Below are 22,044 nucleotides of genomic sequence, written 5' to 3' on the forward strand. Positions count from 1 at the left end.
AGACCAAGATGAACAGCCTAAATGAGAATCTTACTTTGAACCAAGTGACTTGAGGTTGGGGTCTTCCTGTTATCTTGCAGGAGAATTTACCAGTCTGACCCTCTCGCAAAATGACTCGATTGGGTTTTGTAGCAAACTTTGGTGGACATTTATCCCAGATACTTGGCCGTTGCTCTACAGGTGGAACAGTAAGTCTACCACTGGAAGGAAAATAATATTATCAGACTTTATAAATATTAAATGAATATCGTGCCCCCTACAAGTTATCTGGAGGTACATGCCTTTCATTAAATCTATAGGACACAATTGTCCTTTTAAAATATTGGGCAGAAGAGGTCTGATTTTCTGACATCAAACCTTCTGAAATGATACATGAACCACATTTTGCATATTTGACAAAATTTAAACCTGGCACAACAAATGTGTATTTTTAATCTTGTTAAATATACCCACATACAAAATGTAAAATTTATCTCAATACAACAATATGAAATAATGCTTTTAAGTAGATAATGGAAAAACAGCTGCTATAATAATAATAATAATAATAATAATAATAATAATAATAATAATAATAATAATAATAATAATAATGCAATTGATAATCTCTTCTGAAGACTAACACTCATTTTGCTCCATGCATTATTGAATATAAAACTCATACAACATGCTCTTTCTCAACTCTGATTATGACAATGACAACAGACAGGACAAAGTCTAATTATAACAAAGAATCTCATCTCCCTTCTTGGCCAGTTTTTCTGAATTTATCGGGGAAATACAGAAGAACTTCCATCACTTAAATGCTAATTAAATTACCGTATTGTTCTTCTCTAATTTGCAAGTACAGTTCTGTAATCCTGGCCATGTATTGGGCAACTTGCTCAAGGCTTCCCCTGAATAGACTGAGAATTTACCTGACCTCTTATCACTTTCCTCAAAAAGAACAAGAAAAAGGTTGAGGAATGTTTCAAAATCAAAAGGTTTAGACAAACTATACCTATTTTATCATCTTGTATTTTCTTTTTTTTCTTTTTTTCTTTTGATTTTTATTCAACTTTTTTCACATAAACATACATTAAAAATACTATAATAGAGAAAACAATAATGTGAAAGAAAATGGGTACAGTGAGGGGGGAGAGGGGGGAAGGAAAAAGAAAAAAAAAGGGGGGGGAGGGGGAGAGAGATATAGATAGTAAATGTCCTTCCGCTTTCTATTCTTAGTGGAATAATCTCCTTTCCGTCTTCATCTCTTTTTCAAGCACTGGACTAGATTTAGTTAATTTAAATATTCTCGGGTTCTCCTTTTGCGTATTTTTACTTTAACTTTTCCTTGTATTCTTCAAATTTTTCCCAATTAGTTGGTTTTATTGCCTTTCCTCTGTTTACTCTCATTAAATATGTTAATTTGTCCATGTCATATATTTCTTCCAGTTTCTCCAACCAATGTTGCTTAGTTGGTATGTCCCTTAGTTTCCAATATTTAGCAAAGATCATTCTTGCAGCTGTTGTTGCATATGTAAATATTTTATCCTCATTTGAGTTCACTTTCATAATTTCCTCTGTCAATCCAAGTAAATAAAACTCCGGCTTCATTGAAAATGATTTGTGTAGTATTTTCTGTAATTCCTCATGTATAGCTTTCCAATACACTTTTGTTTCTGGACACGTCCACCAAATATGAAAATATGACCCTTCTTGCTTTTTGCATTTCCAACATTTATTGTCTGTGTTTTTGTACATCATAGCTAATTTTTTTGGGGTAATATGCCATCGATGAAACATTTTGAGCCAATTTTCTTGTAAGTCCGAAGCATAAGTATACCTTTGTTTTATGATCCATATTGTTTCCCATTCCGACATCATAATTGGGCGGCCAATATTCCTTGCCCATTTTGTAGCACATGATTTCACATATTCTATCTCAGTAGACCATTCTAATAACTTCTTATATACTCTTGTGATTTCTTTTTTGTCATTCTGCATTAAGACATCCCAAAAATTGTCTATCTCATTAAATCCTAGTATCTTATCTTTTCCAAATTGTTCTTTCATTTGCGCATATTGGAACCAGGATATTTTGTCATATTTTTGTTTTATTTCTTCTTGCGATCTTAATTGATATTGACCATCCTTCTTTCTTAATATTTCCTTATACTTCGGCCATTTTATCCATCCCAAGAATTTTTTCTGATTAGCTTCTAAAGGTGAAATCCAAAGGGGTGTTTTCCTATATATCCTTTCCTTATATTTTTCCCAAATTTTTATTAGTGAAGACCTAATGAAGTGGTTTCCAAAATTTTTCTCAATCATTCTTTTGCTGTACCACAAATAGCTATGCCATCCTCTCCTCAGGTCAAAACTTTCTAAGGCCAAGATATTGTTTTTTTCCAAAGTTGCCCAGTCCTTAACCCATACTGACCCGCAAGATTCATAGTATAGCTTTAAGTTTGGGAGACCAAATCCTCCTCTCCTTTTTTCATCTGTCATTATTGTATAGTTGATTCTTGGCTTTTTCCCCTTCCAAGTGAATTTCGTGATTTCTTTTTGCCATTCCTGAAAAAGTTTATTATTTCTCATCACTGGTAGGTTTTGAAATAAGTACAACAGCTTTGGTAAAACGTTCATTTTTATTAACGCTATCCGTCCTAGGATGGAGATTTTCAGGTTCTTCCAATTTTGTAAATCATTTTTGATTTCATTCCATTTCCTTTCATAATTGTTTTTCAATAATTGAGCATTGCTCGCTGTTAACCAAATTCCCAAGTACTTTATTTTAGTTACAATTTGGATATTTGTCGCTTTCTCAATTTCTTCTTGTTTTTTCTTTGGGATATTTTTTGTCAAAATTTTTGTTTTCTTTTTGTTTAAGTAGAAGCCAGCCACTGAACCATATTCCTCTGTTTTCTCCAGCCACTTTTGTATTTGGTGTTTTGGATTCTCTATGATGCAGATCAGGTCATCCGCAAAGGCCCTTAGTTTAAATTCATAGTTGGCTATTTTTGTTCCTTTTAATTGGTTGTCCCTTCTGATGTTTCTTATTAAAATTTCTAGTGCGAAGATAAAGATTAAGGGTGATAACGGGCATCCTTGACGTGTTCCCTTATTAATTTGGATTTCTTTTGTATATTGCCCATTTACTAAGATTTTTGCTTTTTGTTCCATATATATCGCCTCAATGGCATTGTAGAATTGGTGCCCTATATCAATTTCTTTAAATAATAATTTTATAAATGACCAATTTAGGTTGTCGAATGCCTTCTCCGCATCAATTGAAAGTAGTGCCAATTATTTTTGATGATATGTTTCATAATATTCTATTACGTCTACTATAGTTCTTACGTTGTCTTTCATTTGTCTCCCCGGGAGAAATCCTTTTTGTTCTGGGCCAATCCATGTGGATAGAAAGTCTTTGAAACGATTCGCCAATATATTAGTAAAGATCTTATAGTCCAAATTGAGTAATGAAATCGGACGGTAGTTTTTAACCTCCGTTTTATCTATGTCTTCTTTATGAATTGTGATAATATCCCCTTCCTTCCACGATTCCGGGATGACCCTCTGTTCCAATACTTGATTCATTAATGTTTTTAAAAAGGGGGCTAGCTCGTCTTTCATAACTTTGTAAAAACTTGCCGTAAATCCATCGGGCCCTGGTGCCTTATTTGGTTTCAAATTATTTATTGCTTTCTTAATTTCTTCTTCTGTTATTGCTTTATTAAGAAGTTCTCTTTGAGTTTCCGTAATTTTATCCAATTTTTGTTCTCCTATATAATTCGATATTTTTTCCAGATCCTCCCCTTCCTGTTTATATAGTTGGCTATAGTAGCTTCTGAATCTGTCTCTTATTTCTTCGTCTCTCGTGTATTCTTTATCCTTATCTATAATTTTTATTATTTGCTGCTGTTGTTTTTTCTTTCTTATCTTTCTTGCCAGCCAAGCCCCTGGTTTGTTTGCATTTTCAAAACTATGTTGTTTCACAAATTTCAGTGCTTTTGCAGTTCTTTCCAATTCTAAATGCAGTTTATCCTTCTTTAAATCATTTAGTTCCTTTTTAATTTTTTGGTTGTTGGGTTGTTGTTTGGACATCTTTTCTGTTTTCTATTTGCTTATTAATTTGTTCTATTTTAAGATTTTTTCTTTTGTTAGCTCTAGCTTTTTGTTGTATGAAGTAACCCCTCATTACTGCCTTATACGAGTCCCATATTATTTGTTTTGTTACGTTCTCTTTATCGTTGAAATTAAAGTATTCCTTTGTTAAGTTCTTATTTTCCAATATCTCTGTTTCCGATTTAATCAAGTTATCATCCAATCTCCATCTCCAGGAGTTTCTTTTATGGTTTATTATTATTTCCAGGGGACAATGGTCCGTTTTATCTCTTGGGAATATATTTATCTTGTCCATTTTTGTTACTAGTGAATTTGAGGCCCATATCATATCTATTCTGGACCACGTTTCATGTCTGTTTGAGTAGTATGTATAATCCCTGCCCTCTGGATTTTTGTTTCTCCACACGTCTTGAAGATCGAACTCTTTTTTCAAATTTAGAAAGTTTTTGGGTAATTGTCCTATTTTATCTTTACTTTTTCTGTTTTTCTTCTTAGATCTATCTAATTTTTGGTCTATCACCCCATTAAAGTCTCCTAAAAGTATTATGTGGTCCGAATCCGTTTTTGCCATTTGTTCTCTCAGGTTACTTGCAAATTGTGTTTTTGGTCCATTTGGGGCATATATATTACAAATAAGAATTTTCTCCTGGTTTAACTTTATTTCTACCGCAATTATCCTCCCCTCCATATCTTTAAATTTCAATTCCGCTGGAATACTCTTGTATTTTCCACTTCCGTTAATGTCAGATAATGGAGGCAAAAGAGGGAGATACTGAATGGCAAGGATGGGCAATTCCTAATGGTCTGGGTGCTATTTTCATTCTCTACAGGATGTTGGGAAGCCAATCCCCACACTTCTGTTGCCCAAAAATATTTTAATTGTGTCTATTTGCTTTAAGAAAGGTTATCACCAGCCTGAAACCAGCCACTTGCCATCCTTTCCCTATTCCTTAAAAATCAAATCAAGTGGGAGGAGAATCAGAAGAGCCTGAGGGCAAATTGGCAGCTCTGATAGGTGGTGTTCCTTCCCTTGTTGTAAAAAGGGGGTAAACTAGGAGGAAAAAAAGGAAGGAAAGCCAATCCCCATGAAAAAGGCCACTCACTCCCCTCCCCCATGAGAATTTTCCCACTCACATTGGAATTAAACCTCTTTGTAAAAATACCCATCAATACTTTGAAAAACTGTGAAGCATCACCTATACTAAATACTAGTGATGATTTGTCTTGGCATTTGTCTTGGCATTTTGTTAAGTTTTCAGAGTCTACATATTTGTCTCAATCACTAAATCATGGTGGTGGAGAGTGCGGGCACAAATTTTGGACAAGGTTGTCAGGTTACACCTGCCGCTAGGGTTTCTCAAGACTCAAACAGCAACAAATCAGGCAGGAGCTTTTTAGAGATTCTATCCCTCCATCATTTGCAGTGTCTTAACGGAACCCAATACGATAGAATGCAGGATGCCTACACCTATGTCACTAACAGAGGAGCTAGCACAATAGATTATATGGTGGCATCTGCCAACCTGCTCCCAAACATCTAAAGTTTTGCAGTTGACAATAGGGTAGAAAGCGATCATTTCCCTCTGCCGCTGATATTTAGCTTTGAATTGTACCCACGATCACAGCCCTGTCAAAATCTAAATGGAATTCACATGGGAGAGCAGAGAATAAGGTGGTCTATCAATTCAGATAATTCCCTACACCACACAATCGAGAGTACTCTTTTTAAAAATCTTCAATAAAACATTCTAGACTCCAACTCAGATATATTATTCGCCTACCAATCCATCATCCAGAAGCTCAGACATACATTGGTCTGTAATAAACAATTTAACCCCAACAAAGTGGGAACCAATAGATGGTTTGACACGGAGTATAGAGGCATCAGGAAGGCACTGATGGACTACTCTAGACAGGCCCTTAGAAATAAAGACAACAATATAGCTGTTATCCTAGCTTTGATGAGGGTATCTTATAAGGCTCTTATAAATCAGAAAAAAGACATATATGCCAAAGAACAATGGAAACAACTAGCCTTAGCAGTGACACAAAAGAATGAGAAACAGTTCTGGGATATAACCTCTAAAGGAATGCATACAGTCAGACTTGGGCATATTTCACTTTAGTGGGCTCTATGGAGCTAACCCCTCAGAGAATCATCCTTCAATTGTCTCTGAAATGGCCTGTTTGCCCCTCTGCCCCAGGGGAAAACATGATGCCCCCAGAAATATTTAAAAACTTCCCAGAGTGGTGGGCCCGAAAATTAGCTAAAGTGTTTGTACAAATCAACAACTCAGGTTTAATTCCAGAGGGCTGGAAACAGAGCATAGTTGTCCCTATTTACAAGAAGGGTGATAAGCAAGATCCTAACAATTACTGACCCATCCACCTCTTAGATATTGATTCTAAGTTATATAGCAAACATCTGTTAAACAAATTAGAGAATTGGGAATTTGCTAACCATATTATTCACCCTGAACAGGCTGGTTTTAGAAAAGGACAGATCAAAATTGACCAGTGTTTGACTCTGTACTTCCTAGCCCAACAAGCAATCGCAGGACCAAGTAAACACCTATTTGTAGTCTTTGTTGATTTAGCTGCAGCCTTTGACTCAATTGACAGAAACTTGTTGTGGCAAAAATTGACTAACACTAATGTAGATAAACGCCTTTTGTTCCTTATCAAGGCACTATACTCCGATACCACTGCTAAAATAAGAGTTGACACCTCCGGCTTATTAACTGATCCAATTCACACTAGCAAAGGAGTAAAACAAGGCTGCCTGCTGGCACCCACACTCTTTAATTTATACTTGAATGGTATAATAACAGCACTTTCAGGTTCAGAATTCTTTCCACTCTCAGTAGGTTCAAAGAAGATTTCTGCCCTTTTATATGCAGATGATATTGTGTTAGTCTCATTCGCCCAAATAGGTCCAAGAAGGCTGCTTACTAAGCTTGGCATATACTGCTCCAAAGAAAAGCTGAACATTAATTATAATAAAACAAAAGTGATGGTGTTTGGAAAAAGACACTAACAGTTCGGATGGTCCATTGGTGGCACTAAAATCTATTAGAGAAATCCTCACATTTTATAACACAGCAGGGGGCCATCTAGTTGCCCCAGCTCTGAAAATATTCCTGAGCAAAGTTATTGCCCAGATTCTGTACGGCGCCCCAGTCTGGGGATAGGGAAATTCACAGATACCGAAATTGGAGGCCATCCAGAATACATTCCTTAAGAAACTGCTGAGACTTCCACCTGGCAATCCAGCAGCCTTGGTCAGAGCAAAGATTGGTCTACCCTCCATAAGATCCCGCATTCACTTTTCCCTATACTACTATTGGAAAATAATAAAGGATTCCTCAGCTAGGGTTTTCTCAAAGCTATGCTTTGAACATCTATCAGAATGCAAAGTTTGGAGCTCAAGACATCAGAAATTGCTGAAATTTATTATTTATTTATTTATTTATTTATTTACAGCATTTATATTCCGCCCTTCTCACCCCAAAGGGGACTCAGGGCGGATCACATTGCACACATAAAGGCAAACATTCAATGCCATAACATAGAACAGAGACAGAGACAAGATGCAGGCACGGGCTGGCCTCGAACTTATGACCTCTTGGTCAGAGTGATTTGTTGCAGCTGGCTAACTTTCCAGCCTGCGCCACAGCCTGCGCCACTACCCTGTCTCATGAGTCTTCAATCCTAAACTCAAGAGAGAAGTTGCAGGAATACATTTATACTCAAGGCATTCAAATGGACAGACAGGCTATTAATAGCTCCAAATTCTCGACATGGTATAAATTATACAAATTTGACCATGAAAGGGCTAACCAACTTTACATTCCCTAATCTCAGACAAGCTTTTACAGCTCTATGATTCCAAAGCATGCCCTCAGCAGTGCTGGAAGGTAGATACTTGGGCACTCCTTTGGCTAGCCGGATATGCGTATGTGGGCCCCCAGAAATTGAGGACTTGTTCGCCTGCTCCCTATACTCTGCACCAAGAAATAAATTCTTAGGGCCTATTCCATGGTACCTACAATTGAACACGGTTGCAGAAAGGATTTTCTACCTTTTATCTGATACCAACTCCACAATCACTTATAAGGTTTCTCTCTTTACCGTGGCAGCAAATAAAATCAGGGCAAGACTGATTGCTGACATTGCAGTCGACCGTGCCGGGGATGCTTTTATCTAGTTTCTGATATTTTATACTGGCTTTTACCAGTTATATTTTGCAAGCTCTGTTTAAATCTCCTTGCATCCTGCTTTTAACCGTTGAATTTTACAGTGTTTTGTATAGATGCTTGTTTGATATTGTTGCTTAAGTTTTTTAAATGACTGATCTTTTATATTGGCTTTTTACCGGTAAATGTGCAGTTTCCAGCACATGTTGCATTTGTGTTGCTGCACCTCACAATGTATATTTTACATGCTCTGTTTTATCCTGCTTGCATCCTACTTTTAACTGTTGGATTTTACAGTGTTTTGTATAGATGTTTGTTTGATGTTGTTTCTGTAAATGCATATGATCATTGGTCGGAGCATTAATAAATCGATTGATTGGTGGTGGGGAGTGGGTGAGGAGATGCTTCAGGTTTTTATTCGGCGTGGCTAATAACGAAGAAAAGAATCTTCCTTTGATGATAATTGTTAATAGAAAACTCAACAAACATCCATATAAAGCAAAACCAACATTCATTATATAAACAAACGTGCAGAGCAGAGATGGGTCAATACTTCAGCAACAAGAAGCACACTGGAAATGTTCTATGGCTGCACAGCAAATATGTACATTTTTTCTATAAATTCAGGAATCATAGGGTAGTGACTGTGTAGCAATGAGTCAGAACATTAATTTGTCAAACTTCAATTTGGTTGGCTTTTGAAATCAACTAGTGCAGCACTAAGAAAGTATCTTCTTGCCAACAAAAAGTTCCACTCAGCTGGTACAGACTTATTAGTATGATCACTGAGCATCTTAAAAATAACCAAAAGATGGTTGCAAGCATCATGTGATCTTATAACATCTGGTTGCTGATCGTTTGTTTTGTATCAACATAGTTTGAACATTTCTCCCAGACTGAAGGGTGGTAATTCACAATATTTGCAATTCTTAGATTTCTACCATGCTAATGAAAATGTGAAAGTAGTTTTTCTGTTAATTTCTAACGGACAAACATTATAGGGTTTTCTTCTTGGGAACAGTGTTGACACAACTCTGCTCCCACTCAAGTCACATAACAAGCTATTTTAGTGGCAGATCACAAATGAAGGCCACTTTCAGCTCTATATGGCTTTGAGGCATGAGCTCATAGTGTGATGTGACTCTAAACTCATGCAAACACCCCAAACTTGTGTTTGACAATGATTACTCCAGTGGCAAATGTCACAACCACACTTTGGCAGAAGATGGTCAATGGTGATGAAAAGTAAAGCCATGAATTTCAGGCAACTAAACACTTTACTGGACCATGTGCAATTCACACAACAGCTTACCCATAAGCAGTCACGTTCTGCCCATCTTTTTCTGTTTCTAAAAGATATTGGAACACTATGAGAAACTATTTAGGACCTTAGCCTAAAAAGGGATCACAGAAACGTGAAAATTATAATGTGAACAGGGGAGTGTGGGGTAATTTTGAATAAAAGGCGGTGCAGGTGACATTTTCAGTAGGCAGCACAGTTTGTAAATGGTATCTTTTAGGATCACGATTCCCAGAATCCCCTCCAAAGCCATACTAACTTGGTGATTCTGGGAACTGCCATTCAAAAATGTGTGTTTTTCTAAAACAAAACAAAACATCAAGTGCCTCAAAAATTCACCACAAGAGCTGGAAAAATCTTTACTTGGATCTCACTTGCTAGACCTTCATTTCTAATTTTAAAACAAATTAGCTGTTCATATTTATGCCCAATTGTTCATAATAAAAACGTGAGGGTTTTAAGGCCAAAACTATACAATACGTAAAATGAATTTCACATCTCTGTAAGTTATTTTTTTAATTAGATATCTTTGGACGCTTCTATTGTCATGGGGATCCCTGACCAATACCAGGTGTTTCTTAAATAGATAAAACAGATGTGTGCCGTGCACTCACACACTTTATGCATTACCCAGTCTGGCTCGAAGGCGAGTCAGAAACAGAAATAACAAAGTACATTAGGTTGCCATAAGATATTAGAAAATGTGGTGAAATTTTCCATAATTCTTAGTGACAGGAGAAGCTGCTGAACATAGCAGAATCGTAATAATGCTGATAACAAAGCAGTCAGGTTGACTTTTAAAAAAACCACTGCAGTTTCAGGCTTATTAAAAACTGACCAACTGATTTTGAAATATGAAAATTCTTACCCAGAAACTTTGGCACTGGAAGGCCGGTTGTACTTCTTCAAAACAGTTCCTGTAAGGAAAATTACAAAGAAAAATAAGCTGCAAATACATTTATTGGGACTGCAAACTACTGAAGCAGCATTTGGATTTACAAAGCAAGGTATTCTTGTTGATTCTCCCTTTCATTAATTTCAATTTACAGTTGTGGCAAAAATTGCTTCCCTAGCAGCTGATTATCTTCTACAGAAAATATACATGTCCCGTGCTAATCTGTTGCTGATATATCACTAGGCAGGTGGAAAAATTACAGAACATTGATTCTTTCTAAAATAGGCAAGCCATCCAGCACTAGGTGCTTATCTGCCTAAAAGCTGAGCCTGTATATATATATAAAACTTGCATAGAAGGCTTATGATTTTATCCACACAAACAAGTTTTTCAGGGGAATATTTATATTTACTTCAACAGCAAAACCTGAAGTGTCAAGAAAATTCAGGTTTCCTAGTTGCCAAATTTAGGGCAATTTCGGACAGAAAAAAACTCTGCTTTATATGATAGGATACACTGAATCCTCAAGCTACCAAGAATGTATTATCACTGGATATTTAGCACCATCTACTGGGCCCGAATGGAGTTACTTAAAAATAAACATGACGAGACAATATTAAAGAAATTCCTTGTAGAACAGAAACCATGAAATGACAATTGAACCTTTTATCTACCAAGACTGACCTGTGAACCAGAATATCCCAACTCTATAATATAGAGCTATAGAGCTTCAAGCAAGCTGTTCATTCTTAGATTCAGGTGCCCAATAATAGTGCTACTGGTACACTGGTAAAAAATCTATAATAAGAGTTGTATATGTTATTCAGTAATGTTTTAGATAATGTTTTAAACCAGATTCAATGCCTTTTAAACTTTGTATTATATATTGTTTTAGACGTTTTGTTTTAACTTGTATTGTAAGAAGCTTTGAGTATTATTTTAGATGAAAGATGGAATTTAAAGGAAATAACTAATAAAATCTGCAATGTGATTGACATCAGTGATGCATACTGAGGGATCTGTTTTAGAAATGACTCAGGATACAGTATAGAATTAATGTAGTTTGACACCACTCTAAATGCCATGGCTCAATAATAGTACAGTAGAGTCTCAATAATCCAAGCCTCGCTTATCCAAGTTTCTGGATTATCCAAGCCATTTTTGTAGTCAATGTTTTCAATATATCATGATATTTTGGTGCTAAATTCGTAAATACAGTAATTACAACATAACATTACTGCGTATTGAACTGCTTTTTCTGTCAAATTTGTTGTAAAACATGTTTTGGTGCTTAATTTGTAAAATCATAACCTAATTTGATGTTTAATAGGCTTTTCCTTAATCTTTCCTTATTATCCAAGATATTCGCTTATCCAAGCTTCTGCCGGCCCATTTAGCTTGGATAAGTGAGACTCTACTGTAATAGTAATAGTAACAACAACAACAACAACAACAAACAACAATAACTTTATTCTTATATCCCACCACTATCTCCCCAAAAGGACTCGGGGCAGGTCATATGGGGACAAGCCCAACAAAACATAGGTTAAAAACACAGTACATGAATTAAAACAATATAAACAATAAATATACAACAGCATAAAACACATAAAACACAGCAACTGGGAATGAAAAATATACAAGGAGGCAAAATGTTCATCATGGATACTAGCCACTGGCAGATTTATCCTCAGAGGATTATAGTGCCATTTTAAGACCTTCAAAGTTGGTGGCCATCACTATACCATGGGATTATTTATTTTATTTATTTCCGGCATTTATACCCCGCCCTTCTCACTTCTTTTCGGTTCCCAGGGTTCAGATCCAGGAATTAACTCTGACTTCTACTACTATAATGGTGAGGAGCTACCCCTCTATTTACTTTTTCTGGACTAGAGAAACAAAAGGAGGCCATCACGCCATTATGTGGATTATGGCCCATCATGATTAGTTTGGGTTTAGCACTAGATTGATTTCCTGTGGGTTCCTTGCATTTCACAAGGGTTGCCCTAAGACTTCACATGCCAACAACTAAAACCTTTGATGTGATGTGACTTTAGCCTCAGTTGTTGTACCCTTCCCATCCCAGTTTCCTTGGAAGGCTGAAGAAATAGCATTTGCTTTATTACTTCTGATAGTAATATATCATAGCCACAAAAATAATCTCTTCCAGCAGATTTTTTAAGCCCTCTCTACTTCTGCTTTTTGTCACCAGGCACCAAACACAATGTACACAATAAGCATGTGACTAGTACTGTCCTCACCTTCCACTGTTAATTCCACTGTCACCTGGCGAAGGCCAACAGCATTTCTGGCCTCACATGTATATGGGCCACCATCTCCCTCCTGCACCCCTTTGATTGTCAAAGTGAAGAGTCCTCGAATGCTGCAGTCCATTATGCACCGTTCTCCCTGCACCAAGAGATGACCATTTCTGTACCACGTGACCTGAGGTTCTGGGTTGCCTCTGACCTAGAAAGAATGGGAAAGGGATAGAAATACAGATAGAAAATGATTTTATCTGGAAGAAATGCAGCACACTTTGCAAGCCAGTGGAAAGTATTTTCTGAGGCAGAATCTGCTAAAGACATACAAATTGTTGGGAGCCAAATGGCAAAAATCCGAATAAAAGAACAGTAACTATTGGGTGCATCGTGCTATTTAACTAGCAATGTTTTTTTCCAACAGGCACCCACCCAAACGTGTGTTTTTTTGCCTGCTGAGATTTAAAAGCTAAAAATGTGAAATTTCAAAAAGTAGACTCAGAAGGCAAATCTATTAGAGCACATTCCAATGTGGAGTGTCAGTCTTGTGGCTGTTTAAACTCAGAAATTTACTGTAGCATGAAATTCACTTTATCATATGCACACGCTATGAAAAGTATTTACAAAGAATCCAGCTAACAAATAACTTTATAAAACTATCACTGGTACAAAAACAGAATTCGTGTTATTGTTTTTATTTTTGCATACTGTAGCACACATGAATATGAATAGTGTCACACACATATGAAAGATAACAAAGCCAGAGGAATTTCATGATTATTTAAAAACATGCTCTCTTTTTTTACTGTTGGCCATGAATGCTGCAGTTCTCAAAATGCAGTTGCCAGATTTCAATAGTATATTTGAGTTTTTCAGCTATCCACAAAGTCTGACTCTATTACAATATTATGATGACTCTGGCTCTTGAGACTTACACCAGCCTAGCATAAGGCCCTCCAAAGCGAGTATAGCTTTGAGTATAGCCTCAGTGATGGACTGCATATCTTCTATCCAGAGATAAAGTAAGAGGAATTTGTCACTAGTAGGTTAGTCACAAATTGGCAACTTGGGCACAACAATTATGAAACTGACAATGGTCTGAAATTTCTGTCACCTGCAATTATAGAGGAACTACTCTCAATGAGAAAATCATGGATCTTAAATGTATTCATGGTCTAGGAGTCTGAATGAAATGTATTAAGAGTAGTCATGCCACTGTTTAATGGATTTTGTAAGGCTGCCACAAGTAATGATTGAAGGAATACATTCATTGCATCCTGTTCATGACATGGAGGTTATTGTTATTGTTATTGTTGTTTTGTGCCTTCAAGTCATTTTCCACTTATGGCAATCCTAAAGTGAACCTTTAGGATTGGCCTCTGCTTCCCTCCGAGATATTGTTACTTGTCTAAGCTCACCCAGTGGGTTTCTACTGCCAAGCAGAGATTCCAATCGTGGTCTGCAGAGTCATAGTTCAACACTCAAACCACTATACCATATTGGTTCCCTTTACATTATGCTGGACTGAAAACCTCATTGCTCCGTCACCCATAAAAGAAGCACTGTAGCCCAACACATATTTGGGGAGTACTCAGTCTTATGAAAACAGAAACTTAACTTGGGTTCTACTCAAAGCATTCCACTCTCTATGTGGGTTTGCCAATCCAACAATTAGATTTCCGGTCTTTCTTCTGAACTGTTATACAAAACTCTCTCCCTCTCATGCACATAATAATCTCACTTAGACCTGTATTCTAACGGTTTTCTGGACTGGTGGTTTATTTTTGTTTTTCACTAAAGTATGATTTTTAGATTTAACCATGGCTTTGGTTAGTCATTTAGACTGACAGCTAAGCTTTGCAGGGAAATGTTTGGTGTCTAAATTGGGGAGAATAACTGTTTAAGAATCACTGCCAGGCAATACATACTGAGCTTGACAGGTCAGAAGATGCATTCAGTATAGGTAAGTTTCTTACGCTCCTCTGTATTGATAGTGTTCTAACATTGATACCATGGCTGCACCCTTTACATTTAGTTCACTAATTAATAAGTCTAGAGAAAGAAGGAAAACAAATTATAAGTTGTTCGGATTTATTTATTGTGTTATTCAATGTATAAATGCAGATATTCCTTCAAAATGTTTTAATGAGAAACTGTTCCCACTGGAGCCACACATTCCCTCAATGCCCAGCCAGTAATGAGTCATTGCAACTTATCAAGTAATCTTGAAAAGCAGGAGAGAATGGAGGAAATGACATGAATCTTTCATTCATACCTTGCTATAGGAAATACATTAACACTAAGCTGCAACATAATCTGGCTCTAATAAAATCCTTCCCACTGGACTTTTGTCCAGTGTAAGTATGTGGACAGGATCTCTGGAGAAGTGAAAGCAACCACATGTGTACTACACTCTTACTCTCCCTGGCTTACTAAACAAGCTAGAGAGGAACTCATTGAGTAGATGAAGCAAGTGATTAAAGCCTTTATACCAGTGGTTCTCAACCTGTGGGTCCCCAGATGTTTTGGCCTTCTACTCCCAGAAATCCTAACAGCTGGTAAATTGGCTGAGATTTCTGGGAGTTGTAGGCCAAAACACCTGGGGACCCACAGGTTGAGAACCACTGCTCTATACAGAGTTCCAACCTGCCCAAAAGAGGCTGTTGTAGGACCTTTTCTAAAAAAAAAACTTCCCTGGATCCTACAATATACGATAGTCATAGGCTATTCTCCCACATGGGCAAGATACTAGAGCACATGGTGGCTTCCAAGCTCCTAGGGGTCCTGGATCTATTTCAGTCTAGTTACACACCTGGTTATGTCAGACAACTTTGGTAGCCTTGATGGATGACCTAGGCCAGGAACTGGACAGGTAATCTATAACCTTATTGGTTGTGCTGGACCATGCTTTGACTTTCGATATCATCAAGCATGATATCCCTCTGAGACACCTCTTTGGAGTTACTGTCTGATAGTTTCTCAAATATTTCTTAGAGGGATATTTTCAGAGAGTGATATTAGGGGATCCTTGTTCAACTCCTTGGCCACTGGCCTGTGGAGTCCCTCAGGGTTCAGTATTGACTCCCATGCAATTTAACATCTACATGAAACCACTGAGAGAGAGTTTTGGGGCCATAGTATGCTAATGATACTCATATCTACAGTATTAATCTTTTCCACCTAACTCCAATAAAACTGTTCCCGGGCTAAACAGGAACCTAGCAGCTGTAACAGACTGAATGTGGGAAAGCAAATTAAAATTCAATCCAGACAAGACAGAGGTACTCCTAGTCAATCAAAAGACAGATGTGGAAATAGGGATTCAGCCTCCGTTACATGAGGTTATACGCGCTCTGAAAACACAGGGTCTCAGTTTGGAGGTACTTCTGGATTCAGCTGTGAGACCCAGATTTCCACCCTGATCAGGAGTGCATTAGCACTATTAAAACTAGTTCACTAATTAAAACTAGTTTGTCTGCTCTTAGAGAAGTCAGAATGGCCATGGTAACATGTGCTTTAGCCACATCCCATTTCCTTGATAAGTGCTCAAAAACTTTTGTTGGCCCGAAAAGCTGTAGCCAGATTATTAACTGGGACTGGAAGAAGGGAACAGCAACTCCCTTGATTAAAAAAAAGAAGCTTCACTGGCTATTGATTTGTTTCTGGGCACAATTAAGCTATCCTAAAATGCCTTGGTGATCCAATGGAAAATCAGCATTTAGGCATCAGCTGAATAATTCTCAGTTTCCCCTCTAGTAGTTTAGTAGTGAAGTGTTTTGTTTCCAAATGCTTATGAAAGCCATCATACAATTTATGATCAACAAATGCAAATAAAAGAAAGTCAGCATGATGTAGTAGTTTGAGTGCTATGCTTAAACTCTGGGAAACTAGAGTTGTTATTCTGCCTTAGCCATGAAAATCCATTGGTTAACCTTGGGCAAGTCACTCTCTCAGCCTAAGATGTAGGCAATTGAAAACCTCCTTTGAAAGAAAAGTCTTGCCAAGAAAAATATCGTAGAGTTGCTGTAAGTTAGAGCTGATCTCAAGGCACATAAATGCTACAAAACGTTAAGTCAAATCTATACATTTTCTGTAGTGGGAATTCAAGCTCAGCAATATAGTGATGAAATTATCTGGTTTACTAAGAATTTGTGTTGGCATTAATATAAATTTGTGCCACACAAACACAGCTTCAAGCATAGTGCCCATATTAAAGTATGTCAAAGCTGGAAAGAGGATGAATAAATTGGATTCCAGGATCGGAGGACAAGGAACCAATTTGACAAAATCAGGGATCGGGAAAATGTGGCTTTTGAGTTGAATTTCCTATTGGTGCTCGCCAGATTACTTCAGGATGGAAGTTGTGTTCCATGTTGCCATACATTCCTCATTGCTGAACAACACATAATTTATATTGGATTCCTCCTTGCAGCAGCATTTTTCCCAGTCAACCAGTCCAGCTTTAAATGATGCAAATCACAAACCAAAATACTTATACCTTTCCTCTTCCGGATACGATTATGAAATATGTTCCAAATATTAATTTTATCTTCTCTTTAGCTTTTAACTTATTTCCCTTAGCTCCAATTGGACCATATTGTGCAATTCATATCCAATTCTTCAGTTACTCTTAAATTACACAGAATAATTTTGACCATCTTTTGGCTCTTCTTTCCACATTATTTTTCAGTTTTCCCCCATGTGTTTTTGTTTAGCAAACACCAACTTTTCAATTTGAGGGAGAAGAACATGAGAATGGCATATTCATCCAAAAAGATCACAAAATTCTTCCTAAGAAAATGAAGAAAAAAGTATCAGTTGAGAAGCAGAGATATGTCCAAGGGTATTAACCTAATTACTACACCCATTTTGCATCTTTCTTTATGGTGTCTGAAAAAGTGAAAAAAAAGGAGACGAGACAAGGTGTGATTTAATCTATTGTGAGGATTTGCATTCCAATTTCATTTAACAAACTATAAACGCCTGCACAGAAAAAAGCATGCCCCGGTTAAGTTTAAAAACAAACCGCTGGTTACCTCAGTTTAACACCTATGGAGCCATTCCAGACCTGCAGCAGATTTTTATATACAGATAATTATATATACAATTAATTCTTCTGGTAAATCCTTCTGGCTTTCCAGAAACATCTGTCTTTAATAACATATCCACAATGGCAGAGTGAGGATGTCTCTAATGCTCTGTATAATAAGGCTGTAACCCTTAATTTATAGCCCTGTCTTCTTTTTACATGAGTGCTAAACATCCAGATGGGGAAACTATTTTTCACTCAAGGCTCCAAAACTAACAACAGTCACCTAAAAGAAAAGCAAAATTCAATTTACTCTCAACTAAGGGCCACTGAATACAGGTTGAGTACCCGTTATCTGAAATGCCTGGGATCAGAAATGTTTTGAACTTTGGATTTTTATTTCGGAATAGCTGTATTTGCATATATGCACATAATGAGATATGTTGAAGATAGGAGCAAAATCTAAACACAACATTCATTTCTGTTTCATATATACCTCATATAGATTAGCTGAAGGTAATTTTATAAACAATATTTCTAATAATTTTGTGAGTGAAACAAAGTTTGCATATATTGAATCACTAGAAAGTTTCTGAACCATCAGAAAAACAAAGAGGATACTATCTCAATCCCCCATGTGGATAAATTTGGATTTTGGCAGTTATTGTTCCAGATGAGAGATGCTTAATCTGTACTATATGATGCTTGAAAGCGATTTTCACACGTGCACACACATCATGGACATATGCTAAGGATTAAAGAATAGCCAACAACTAGCTTTCTCTATATGCTCCCCTGAAACTCCCCATGTTTAAAGATGATAATAATTTCCATAGGCTTTATGATGCCTAGCATGAAACTCGCTATGAATACATGGAATACTCATGTGCCATTTAATATGTGAATCACAGCTGGATGTGTTTAATGTATGTACACATGTAACAGCTGAACATATCCTGAGTGCAAATTTCAAATTAAAAAACTCCCCCCCCCCAAAAAAAAAAAACCCAGAAAAGTTAGGAAGGCTTTCTCTGAAGTTATTGCATCTGTTGTTTTCTGTCCAATAAATGACAACATCATGACCTTGTTCTATAAATTTTTGAGATAAAAGAAGAATCTTAATACATTTTCAACCTTCATCCAAGACTCAGTGTTTCTGATCTAACCCTGAAACTAGAAGTTGGCTGAAAACGTGTAAGCTATCTCAAAAATGTCCAACCCTTTTCCCAAGTACTTAAACCTTGAACTTCTGCAGGAAAATGGCAGTGCTACAGCACATGAGCACAACAAAGAACAGGAGGACATGCTGTACTAGGCAGAAAGTAGAACATGCAATGTCATAAGGAGAAGATGAACATCTTCTGTTCGCTCACAGCAATTTCACTGACATGTCCTGAACACCATGAGCCTTTTCATTATGCCTCTCAAAATTTTAATCAAGATTAAATTTACAAAAGAGCAAGAACTTTACAAAAATATGATTTGAAATGTACAGGAAAAGTTTCTGAGTTTCATACAATGTTGAACAAACACTGGGGCTGCAAGAATAGAGTCAAGGAGGCAGAAACTCCGTTTTTTCAGCCATCTACCAGAGGAAACACAGGTGGATGCAAGAGGTCACAGCTGGATACAAGTTTTGCTTTCTTTGCAATGTTAACTTTATAACCTCAAAACAATGCTAACAATTTACATCTTTAATCTCAGAATTAATCTTCTACTGTCATAAAGCTAAACTTTAAAGGACATATTCCAAAGAGCATACAAGCGGCCTCTGCTTTACAATCATTTCCATCTCTTGAGATGTAGTAACCCGTCCCATGAATTTGAGAACATAATTATTTGGAAATACCCAATTTTTTCATATAAATATTGCATAGTAGTTTGAGAGCTGGGCTACGATTCTGGGAAACCAGGGTTTGAACTCCTGCTCAGCCTTGAATATCCACTGGGTGACTTTGGGCGAGACACATTCTCTCGGCTTGGCAATGGCAAAACGCCTTTGAAAAAATCATGCCAAGAAAACCCCATGATAGGATATAGGAAGTGACTTGAAGGCACAGAACAAACATTTGTCTAACAAAAATTACTGACTGTATTCAGCATTTAAAGTCATCCATCAATTCAGTACAATTTTCTTAAACCACATACAACATTGAACATTCATATTTTGCTCAGTTGCAAATGTAGACTAACATGCATTAGCCAAAACGAGAGTTCAGTCTTTTGCCTGGTATAATCAGTTTCTGTCATAGGATAACATAGAATTAAATTAAGTATATGGTGCATGTTTCTGTCAGCAATCTTTTTCTTAACTGACTTCAATGATCAATTAGATTTTTCAATCAAATTCCAATTCCAGTCTGACACACTATCAGAGCTAAATGTTTGCTAATAATAAATTAGGCTAATGAGACCAAACCAGCTGGCACATTCCAACAGGGACACAATGCTTAGCAATGTATGGTCTAGAAATTTAGATGGCTTAGATTAACAACAACATCCAATGAAAACAAGTATTAAATCCAGGCCATTCAACGTCATTCATGCTTTTCAAAGAGAGACTCAAATGCAAAATAAGGAGTCAAAATTTGACTTTCGACATCTGGAATTGTTTAAGTTTTTTATCCCATCCACAAACAGTTCTAATAAATCACTGCTTTGGGACTTCCACCAATGGGATAGTTTGAATAAGTTTTCACATTGGGAGTATGCCATTATGAAGTTATATAGATGTTTTCCAGTTCGCATGTAGGACATGTGATTGTATACAAAAGCCCTAATGTCATGTAAACTCTAGATGGCCATAAAGCTTCCTTAAACTGTAGATGGACATAAAGCTGCCATAAAGCTGGGACCCTTAAAAAAAGCAACCGTCTGAAATCCTACCATGTGACATTAGGGGTATAATTATGGCCTCTCTCAAATGCCCACACAAAGCATTGACTTACAAGCAAGCACATGAGATTTGCATAAAGAGCATTATTTAAGGCAGTGTGGTCTAACCTTTAGTTACCTGTGGGCCAATCAAACTTTAGTATAGGAATGTGAGGGCCAGAGACATTCCAGAAAGAAAACGTTTCTTAAAAACTTAAAGCAATAAAATGATTTTTTTCCAAATGTTACATTAAAATATTTTTCCAGTAAGAAGGGCAACAAAAATTAATTGGTGGGCCACAAGCAGCCCATGGCCTGCAGGTTTGACCACACTGATTTATGGGAAGAGAGGTGTTTGTAACAGCAGTAGCTATAATGAATCTTCTGAAACACACTGTTTTGAGCACAGCTTGAAAGTAACTAAAGGAACTATTCACTTGGTAATGCATTTGTTCAGTAATGAACACAGAACAGTATCATAACAAAAAACAGAAGAGCGTAATGTAATTTTTTTCTGTTGTAACTTTTAATTTACCTTTATAGTATGTGGATAGGAGGAAAATGAAAACATTTAGTGGAGAGGGTACAGTAATCTAAAACAGTATTTAATAGCAATGTCAAGGCCAGGTAGGTAATTACTTGATTTATAGTATTATATCAAAACGTAATGGTGCTGAAGAATGCTTAAAGGCAATCTGGTTCCCAGAAAAATTCTGCTGTCACTAATGTTTCCTCCTCCCACAACATCAGAGAGTGGAATATGCCCAGTATGTGGAATTAAATTAAATCATTTGATAACTAAAGCCATGTTACTCTTCAGCCTAAATTATTTGTTCTCATTTCTTCAATTTTATCTGGGTATGGAGTGTAATGAAGTATGAATTTTGGTTTACAGATGTTATGTTTAATTGTGTGTATATGTTTTAAAAGGGTAAGTATTAGAGTTATCGGTGCGTGGGGGATGGTAGCCACCTCAGCATTCTGAGGTAGGTTGCCATAGAAACGTAGATGCTTCTGTAGAAATGTAACTATTTCGAAGCTAGCAAGAAAGGGGCGGAGCTAGCTGGATGAAAAAGGAGGGAATGTTTTTAAAAAAGAGTTCAGTCTGCGATCGGAGGAATCACAGGGAAAGACTGGTTCTGAGGTGGTTAGTACCAGGGAAGTTCAAATCTCAGTCTGTGATCTAAGAGTCACAGGGAATAGACTGGTTCCAGGTTTAGGGAAACCAGGGAAGTTCAAATCTCAGTCTGTGGTCGGGGGAATCACAGGGAGGTTCAAATCTGAGTTTGAGAGGGAATCTATCATATGTTATTATTGTAACTGTTGAAGAAAGTGTAACTCTAAGTGAGAAACTACATTGAAACCACTAAGCTCTG

The 22,044-nt window shown here is 36.9% G+C and overlaps 1 protein-coding gene across 1 annotated transcript in view; it reads right to left on the reverse strand.

The window, feature by feature from the left end:
* mylk (myosin light chain kinase) overlaps positions 1–22,044 on the reverse strand; it is a 263,208-nt gene that overhangs the window by 153,292 nt on the left and 87,872 nt on the right. The window contains exons 3-5 of the mRNA XM_008109540.3: positions 12,766–12,973; positions 10,475–10,523; positions 35–200 (exon numbers count right to left, since the gene is read on the reverse strand). Of these exons, the coding sequence (XP_008107747.1) occupies positions 35–200; positions 10,475–10,523; positions 12,766–12,973 (423 nt within the window). The remainder of the gene's footprint in view (positions 1–34; positions 201–10,474; positions 10,524–12,765; positions 12,974–22,044) is intronic.

The sequence above is a fragment of the Anolis carolinensis genome, chromosome 1, assembly GCF_035594765.1.
Source record: "Anolis carolinensis isolate JA03-04 chromosome 1, rAnoCar3.1.pri, whole genome shotgun sequence".
Classification (NCBI taxonomy): Eukaryota; Metazoa; Chordata; class Lepidosauria; order Squamata; family Dactyloidae; genus Anolis; species Anolis carolinensis.